Consider the following 9420-nt stretch of genomic DNA (forward strand, 5'->3'; position numbering starts at 1 on the left):
AAAAAAAAAACTGGAGTTTGAAGACAGTGACAAATGAGAATGGAGAGAATGTGTCAGGAAGAGGAATATTGTACGACACGTGATGCTGTTAGGATGCACTCATCCCACGAAGAGAGGCAGAATACACGAGGAGGAGAGCAAGAAGGGAGAGAGGAAAAGACAGAGAGAGAGACTCAGATGTGTCAGAGCTGATCATGTGACTATGACTCCTTTATTCTGGACACACACACACACACACACACACACACACACACACACACACCCAGCAGCAGACCTGATTTAAAAGATAAATAGGAAAAGGTAAGTAAGGCAAAACTCTTCTAAAAATATCGAGTGTGAGATGCTTTGTAGAGTAAAGATGAGGAAATGAAAGCAGCTTCATTAAATCAGAGCAGACAGAGTGAGCGCTGATGACTGAGTTTTCACCAGTCACACAGCTGGCAGCGGTGCATGTCTTTGTTTCTTAAAAAACATTCTTTCTATTAAAAAAATTAGGACAAGATGTCCTCATGTCACCTCAACACACTTCTTAACCAAACATACAATAGAGTTGGGGCTACCTGTGAGCTGTCTGGGCTTTTAGCTCTGGGCTGTCACACTCTTTCACACCGCTGTGTTCACACATGGGCTCAATTTGGGTCGATCCACAAATGGAGCCTCAGACCGATTGTACGTTTTTCTGATTGTTGATGACACACATTGAGGAAACCTGGAAATCTGTTGGAATCTTAAAGATCCCCACGTTCTTTTACATCATTCATTTTCATCATATAGTTGACTTGAAAGGCACTTTAACTACTGTCTAATGCTTTAGTGTGTTTCTCTAACACTGAGTGCAGTTAATAAAGATGAATGATCTTTTTCATCTGATAAACCAGGTGAACTTGGGACTCAGAGATATGAGAAACACTAAATGTAACACGTAAACATGTTTTTTTTTTTTCCATAAATCTTTGATAACATATCGTTTCCATGACTAATCAAAGTGTCTCTCTGTCCTCTTTACAGTCAGTGCACTTCTCTGGAATGTTTGGACTGAATTCATATAACTTACGTGCTGTATAGTGTATAATGCAGGTAAAGCTGCTTATTTTTCAGTCAGCAGTGGGTACACCCACTTTTAAATAAATTATTATTTTTTATCCACGGATGATGGAGGCATGGCATAGTTTTCTCAGTTTTCACTAGTGGACGGTGAAAGGAAGAAAGGAATAGTCAAAATGCAGAATCCTGTGTTTGTCTCACTGTCTGCAGCTCTTCTGTGGCTGATATGTGGTTCTAGACGCTAATGTCCAGCAGAAGAAGTCATGTGACGCGATAACACGATGCAAATAGCAACATACAAGTAGTTTTACATTTCGCTGTTTATAACACAGGGAGTTTATCCCTTTAGCTTGATGGGTTGCTTAAAAAAAACGTCTCCAAGCACCCCTACACCACTGCTTACATGGAGTAATATTTATGTCATTACTCTAAGCTGGAGATATACTGATGTTGTGATGTAACAGTGGAGTGAGGAAGCAAAGACTTAAGGATACATGTTGGATTTGGAGATGTTACGCTGTGTATTACCTACGGACACTGTGTTAAGTCTGTCTCTCTTTCACACTGACTGTCTTTGACACTCAGCTCATTTCATTTAAAATATATTTAAAGTCAAGTCCATAGTTTCCCTAAAACAACATGTCGCTCAAAGAGGCTGAGGAGGAGGAGTGTTGTGGTGGACTATTTTTTAGCATCAGATGAATCCACATTAGGTGCTTTTTCTTGAGTATTTGGGGCTGCAGGATGGTGTGTGTGTGTGTGTGTGTGTGTGTGTGTTCATGCTAATGAAGGAACCAGAGCAACAGTGTGGCTCACTGGCGTGTTTTTAATACTTTTTGGACAACAATGCAGCTTTATGGCACAGAGGAAGAACTAAACCTATAAGAACTGTCAACTTGATGCTGTTTTTTCCCACCATGGGATTTAGTGACAAGAAGAAAATATAGAATATCAGCAGATGTACGTCAGAATAGGATCCGGCTGGTTCTGTGGTGTTTAGTCTCATCCATATTAAAACAATGTCACCTGAACAGCAGAAACATTCATTCCTAAATGAAACATACAGCAGATCACTTGGACACGTGTTGTTCATCTGCTGGGTCAGAAATGACAAACTGTCTTTGAACTCATCATGAAAAGACCTCTGGGAAAAACTTGCCACTACAGTCACTGTGATATATTAACACTTATAATGAAGAGGTCACCAAGCCAATTAATGCTTTCACCTCACATACATTAATAATATCATCCCAACACAGAAATGTGTCAGGTGGATACCATTCAATATTTTAATTGCAGTCACTATTCCCATGTCCTTTTATGGATTTGTTGGAGTTATTGATTGAATAATGAGCAGACACACTAGGTGACAGTTAAAACATGTTCTGTGTAAAGAGAATTCTGGTGCTGTGGGCTGGGCTGTTTTTTCAGAGACCTGGTGCTGGTGTTATATCACAGAGCACATCAGTATTCTGCAGGACTGAGAGATCAGAGAGCATAAAGCAGGAAATGTCTCCCCAGGGTGGCAGGAAGAGGTAATGCAGGAGTGTTTTTTTTTTTTTTTTTTCACAGCTCAGAGACTAACTGGGGCAACACAAAGTGTTTTTCTCTCTCACGCAAAAACACATGCAGACACATGTACACAAACACACCTGAACCCAGAAAACAACAACACACACACACACACACACACACACACACACACACACACACACACACACACACACACACACACACACACACACAGATAAAACAACTCTCGTGTGTGTCCCACGTGTGGTTGTTGTCCTTCAGATACACTTGGCCTCCATGTCGTAAAGTTGAAGAAGGTCTGAGATCACGGCGTCGATGTCTGCTTGGGTCACGTCCTCACACAGCACCTACACACACAAACACACATGTCAAACACAGAGTGGAGCTGGGCTCCACACCTGGCCTCGATAAACAGTGGACATCAAAAAGGTCCACAGACTGTTTCAAATGACCCAGATTTTATCACCTCGAGGACTGAAGCAGAGAACCAGAAGCATTCCTGACTTTATCATTTAGTGACTGATAAAAATCCAAGCGCACATTTGGTCAATTGTTTAAGAATGGAAAACTAGAACTGTCGTCACACTTCAATTGACATTTTACACTTAGAAGAGATGTGTCTGCTTTGAAGACTGGTGGAGCTGGGCGGTCAGGTGCTAATGTTACTTTGGTTAAAGTGCACGATGGTACAAAGCTGCAGGATTGCTGTAGGTGTGACCCTAAAAGCAGAGCACACCTCTGCACCATGACAGCTACTGTCTGTGTCCATCATAGTGTAAAAGTACCCACATGTACCAATCTGAAGACTGCACATGCATTCAAGTTCACTCCTGTAAATATGACGTTACCACAGAATCCAGAGCTTGACTCCTTCCCACCTTCAACATTAACCCCTTCAGTGACTTTTCCCTGTCAAACCTAAAACACATTCATAAAATCAATCCCTCGCCCGTCACATTTCACCCCCCCTTACTTTTTAAACGCTGGATTTCAGACGGTTTGTCTTTCCATGGGAATTAACAGGAATTTCTGGCATAAACGGGAATAAACCAGAAATTTACCAAACTGAAGCCCAGAGCACACAGAAACTATTGAAGGCACACATCTGAGCTTGTGGACTACATAAAGTGAAGTAAGTTTTATTCCCATTTATTCCCATAATTCCCATGGAAAGCCTCTGATTTTGAATATTTCCAAACTTCCCAGGCTTAATACGGACAGGAAATTTAGCAGAAATTTACCACCTCTTTGCAACCCTAATTTGGGTGGAGGAAGACGTTTACGTCCATTAAACTGAGCAAACTTAAACTATCTGCATGGCGAGATACCATGAGGGGTACGAACAGCAGACTTGGAACGACATCAGCATTCATTTGGAGTCACTGCACCTGACGAACAGAAGTCCAACATTCACTCTGCTTTCAGCTTTTCTTTAGCTGCTAACTTTGTCTGCTGCTGGACAGATAGTGTAAGTGTAAACAGTTGCCTGCAGCTGCTGAAAACGTCACTTATGACAGCAATGAGACTGGCAGAGTCAGGCAATAATTCCCTGTGTGTTCATCACCATAAACAAAGTCTTATTTTAAATATACTTTTTTTGGAGCAGCTTTCTGAAACCTAGGCCCATCTGCCCTGCCCCGACAGCACGATGTCTGAACGCCTTCACCTGCGGCGCTGACATCTGAGCCTAAAATACAAATGATGGAATGTTGTGGACTGATTCAGCAGACAAACACAATTTGTGGAAACGTGAGACGCATTTCTAGAGTAACAGCACGCCGATAATACTTTAACATAAACTTCAAACGTTTTAGTAACGATTATCTTTTCCTGCTACAACAGCCAGAGCAGCACAGCTACGACTGGCCGACGACTTCAAACAGCCTCGAGTGAATTATCTGGATGGAAAGTCACCTCAGTCATTTGTCTGTTTGGATTCATTGGTGGACAAAAACTGACACAAGAGCTGATTTATGCATATCTGAGCTCCCTGAATGAAACTACTCTTCACCAGCAGAGAACACGCACATCACTGACGAAACAAGATCAGCATTACAGTAAAAACCTGATCATGGACAATAAGTAATATTAATTATACAAGTTTATTATTATTATTATTATTAACACTGGTGATTTACTGCTGACCATACTGCTGGTATAGAGGGTGGTAGGACAGAGGTAGCTGCCATGCTGGAGCCACCAATTCAAAATACTGAACAACTCTGTCAGGCAGCAGTGGAACGTCACAGTTTAGCTGCTTTCAGCCTCTACACATCAACTGTCGTACCTTACATACCAACACCTCAACTATTTACAGCACACATTTCAACTCTATCTCTGGTGCTTCAACTGGAGTTTAAATCACTGATTAACTGCCTTCTTCTCTTACACTTCAGGTGACAGTTCGACTGCTTTTAGTGCTTGCTCATCAAATTACATTTCAGCTGAGTGAATACCGAACTTACATCCACAGACATGACTCAAACGCTAATGTTGCTCCAAATCTGCTGGATGCTGATGATCTGTTTGCCAACAATCTGTCAGAACTTTATATCATTTTTAGGGATGCACGATATGAACATTTTGGCCAATACTGATATCTGATATTAATATTGCTGTTCTGAAAAAATGACGTAAATCGGCCGATACCGATATTAATGCCGATATATCGTGCATCCCTAATAATTTTACACTTATAATGAATAGATCCACACATACACAGCCTCTCACATGCGCACACACACTCACACACAGGTCTGTTCAGTCTGTAATTATGAACACTTTACAGTGGACACACACACCTGCCACCACTCTTTCTCCCCGACAGGCAGCTCCACTCCATAGCTGTTTAGAGCCAGGTACAGCGTTGCTATAGCAATGTGTTGGGGTATGTGGCGGATGCACATGGCTCCATGGTAACAGTCTCTAAGCAATGCCCAGGAAGTCTCAGCGACGGGGGTTCGAGACCAAGCGTGACGGTTCACGAGCGACTTCACGGAGAACAGGTAGTGGAGTAAATACTGGAGGGAGAAAAAAAAAAAAAAACACAATCCTGAACGCTGTGCATGAGATTCACTTTGTTTGTTTTAATTAAGGTTTGCAGGGTGATCAGCCAATCACAGACCCACTTCAGAATCACTTCATTACAGATCGTACAGCAGCTGTACACACAAACACAACCGGACAACCATGACAACATCAGACAGTAACAGCAACAGACAAGTAGACACAACACTAAATAGGGGGGACAGGAAAACGTGCATGCACGCGTGCACGCACACGCACACGCACACACACACACACACACACACACAGAGTTACCTTGTGAGGGTGTTCAAAGGAGACGTGGAAGTTGAGCTGTCGGAGGATGAGGAGCTCGCACTGCACCACGCTGTCCCTCAGGTCCCAGAACTCCTTGTCACATTCTAGGGGAGCGCTGCCACTGTTGAAGTACCTATGAGGAAGGGAGGAGCAGAAGGAGGTGGAGGTGGACAACATTTAAGGTGACCAAGTTTACCGTCATGTCTGAAAAGTCTTGCACTAAATGTCAAAAGATTTTGAAAAATGTTCATCACTAGCATCTAAATGTTTAACATTTAAATGTCTTCTTTTCCCCCAAAACCCAAAAATATTCAGTGTTTTATTGACGGATTAATTAACATCGTTTCAACTGTAGTGTAAAGCAAGGTCATGTTCCTGGTAACTGACTGCTGCCATCTTTCAGTCCTACCTCCGTCACCTCCTGGGTAATCTAAAAATAGGCAAAGACGTAAATCATGGGTGGAGCTCTTGATTTCACAGCCAGACGTAGGTTACTGCCTGGAGGCACCGCAACAAGCTTCACAACAGCTCTGCAGAAATCTATGTGTGACGTCATGGAGACTACATCCATGTTTTATACAGTCTGTGCTTAAGTGATACAAATCCTCCTCACCACTGACAAAGTCAAAAGACAAAAACGTTCAGTTCTCAACACCAACATTTAACATCTTAGAGACGTGTTTCCACTTCCCCCCATCTTTCTGATAGGACTTGAATGATGTCAAGTTATTTTTACTTTATGATAGTATTTCTGCTCTCGGCAGTATGATTTGAAAGTGAGCAGTGTTTATACTGTATGTAGGATCCACTTCTTACCTGTGGCTTACGTTGATGATGTCACGGGTCCTCATGTGCTGCTCCTCCACTTTTCCAGCCAAGTACACGCAGCTCATGGCCACCAAGTAGGGTTCATACGCATGCATATTGACGTGTTCAAAGAAACGGTGGTACAACACACACGCTGTGGCCACGGGCACTGAGCGCATGCCCAGCTTCACTCCTGTGCAAGGAAAGGGTACACTTTTATTTCAAAATCAAATGTTTGGATGTTTCACAAACACAAAAAAAATCAAGAATGCATTCAACTGACAAATGGTGTATTCTCAAATATACCACCATCATTCAAAAAACTTGAGGGAAAAACACATTTATAAATACTATCATATCATTAAATGGTTAGAAAACAGATATACGATATGTGACGAGATCGTGACATGAGATTATGATCAGACTGTTTGGAATGATGCTCAGTTAAAGCATAAGCACAGACAATTGTTTGTAAGACATGTTTAATAAAGTCTCCTTAAATGTCAAACTCTGTGCGCTGTGTGAAATCTAGCTGAAAGACTTTATACAGACACTGAAACAGAGTCTGGATGCACCATGACTGAAGATGTGGATAAAGACGTTACACTGCGGGGAAGGAGAAGTAGGAAGATTCTCCTTTCTTTGGGAATCAAACATGAATATCATCGTAGACGGAAATGTAGGCTTAAGCTTAAAATAAATGAGAAATAATGTATGGAAATATTTCATTTTGTTTTGTACATTATATTGGTGCAAGTTGAGTGGGCGTGTGTGTATGTCAGTGGGAATGAGAAATCAGAATAAACATATGTAGTCCAAGACAGAATAAGATAGTAAGTCATGGTTTTGCATAGAGGTGGGCGATATATCGAATATACTCGATATATCGCGGCTTGTTCTACGTGAGATGTATGAAATGACTACATCGCGACCATCGAGTACTTGTCACGTAAATGTTTTAAGTTTTGTCAAGTGAGGAGAGACAGAGAATCTCTGGGAGAGAGAAGAGGAAAGAGACAGAGCAAAAAAAAAAAAGTGAAGAGCCCAAGTGAGTTAATTGAAGATGGAGACGGACGACTTGGTTCCGAAGAAAAACAGCACTGAATCCATTATATGGCAGTGGTTCGGGTTACCATGTTATTATTTAACTTTATTTGTTAAAAACCTGTGAGTGTAGCACCCTAATTTGAAATAAAAATGAATTTGATTGTGATTTTCCACTTTTTGCATGCAAATTAACAAAAACTCTGATAGAAGGGTCTACTTGAATCATCATACTGATTTTTTTTTTTTTGCATCAAAGGGTTGAATTTAACATTCATAGTGATTTATAGGAGAAATAAAAATATCGAGATATATATCGCGATACGCGATATAGCTTAAAAATATCAAGATATTAACAGTGATTGCAAAGATCCTCCGGACCTGGAAGGCAGACATTGCACCCACATACGATATGTGGCTAAGAGAAATGGCGACCATGCTTCGACCTGGAGAGATTGAGACTTTGTAATGAAGACAGTGAAGAAATGTTAAAAAAAAATGTGGGACCCTGTTCTGCAAATGCTCCAAAGAAAAGACTAGTGTGTCAATGTGGAATACCTGTGACCTTTTATTATTTACATACTAAATGAGCTGATTCTGTTCATGTTCTATTTGTGCGTTTTGGGGTGGGGGGAGGGTCTTGTTTTATTTTGTTTTGTTTTGTTTTCCCTGTGTGTCCTGTGTTTCTTAAATTTTGAAAACAATAAACATATATATAAAATATATATCAAGATATTGGTTATAGGCCGTATTGTGCAGCCGTAGTTTTGCATTAAAAAGACAAAACATGGATATGGATACATGAAATATAATAGGCTGATGAATTAAAGGTTTAGAATGGAAAATGTTCATTATGATTATTATTATTGTTCAGATCATGAAATTAGAGCCAATAAATGATCAGTCCTAAGAAGTTCTGTGAAGCGGACGCATGTTTGGTTGGACATTACGAGTTAATTCATTCATTGAATTTGATTCAGTTTGTAGTACACTGTTTATTGTGAGGAGATGAACTGTTACCTGTATCCATAATGAAGCGACAGACCCGAAAGTGTGTTTTAATGTCCCGGGCAGAGTCAGACTCTCCGTCCCCGCACGAGTCTCTCCTCGCCGGCAGCAGAGCACCGTCTTTGGCCGCAGGTGCACGAGAGGACGGACCCTCCATAGCTCGTGGACCGGCAGCACGAGCTTCTAAACAGAGAGGGGGGGGTCACATGACCAGACCGACCTCCGCACTTCAAAGGGGCTGATAAATGATAAATGAGAGGTTTGCAATGAGACGGGCAGAGTCAGCAGGAGTCAAATGAAACTTAAGTTAGCTGGGTTAGTATCATTTGCTGATAGCAGCATGCAGCACGGATACGAAACTACGAACACACCGGAAGAAAAATAGTCAGACTTCCGGCCAACCACTACCAAAATAAATGTCGTAAGCGAATTTCACCTTTCGAGAAGAAAGAAAATAAGAGATTACTGTAGGCAAAACAGAAAATAAATAAAAACATATATACGATATCTATACATCACGTGTTTCCTAGCAAAGCAAAGCAAAAAAAAAAAAAAAACTTACCACAAAAAACTTCCGGTTACATCTTCCAAAGTAAAATCTTATAGCAAATACACAGCAATCAAAGCATCATTAAGAATAAACTAATGAAATCACAGATACAG

The 9420-nt window shown here is 41.0% G+C and overlaps 1 protein-coding gene across 1 annotated transcript; it reads right to left on the bottom strand.

Annotated features, from left to right (window-relative positions):
- Positions 1–1850: 1850 nt before the first annotated feature.
- Positions 1851–9142, bottom strand: ccnq (cyclin Q). The gene is made up of 5 exons (XM_019255382.2): positions 8770–9142; positions 6715–6898; positions 5899–6031; positions 5379–5597; positions 1851–2924 (listed from the first exon to the last, which is right to left on the bottom strand). The coding sequence occupies exons 1-5, from the start codon at positions 8912–8914 to the stop codon at positions 2835–2837; spliced, it is 771 nt and encodes a 256-aa protein (XP_019110927.1). The 5' UTR covers positions 8915–9142; the 3' UTR covers positions 1851–2834.
- Between the last annotated feature and the right edge of the window lie 278 nt (positions 9143–9420).

This window comes from Larimichthys crocea, chromosome XV (genome assembly GCF_000972845.2).
Source record: "Larimichthys crocea isolate SSNF chromosome XV, L_crocea_2.0, whole genome shotgun sequence".
In the NCBI taxonomy this organism is placed as follows: Eukaryota; Metazoa; Chordata; class Actinopteri; family Sciaenidae; genus Larimichthys; species Larimichthys crocea.

Excerpts from the sequence above, each read along its gene's own strand:
- ccnq (XM_019255382.2), bottom strand. The coding sequence starts at position 8,914 with ATGGAGGGTCCGTCCTCTCGTGCACCTGCGGCCAAAGACGGTGCTCTG. Across the intron at positions 6,899-8,769 it reads TCGCTTCATTATGGATACAG|GAGTGAAGCTGGGCATGCGC; the intron begins GTAACAGTTCAT and ends TTCCTTGCACAG. Across the intron at positions 2,925-5,378 it reads GGGAGAAAGAGTGGTGGCAG|GTGCTGTGTGAGGACGTGAC; the intron begins GTGTGTGTGTCC and ends TTGTGTGTGTAG.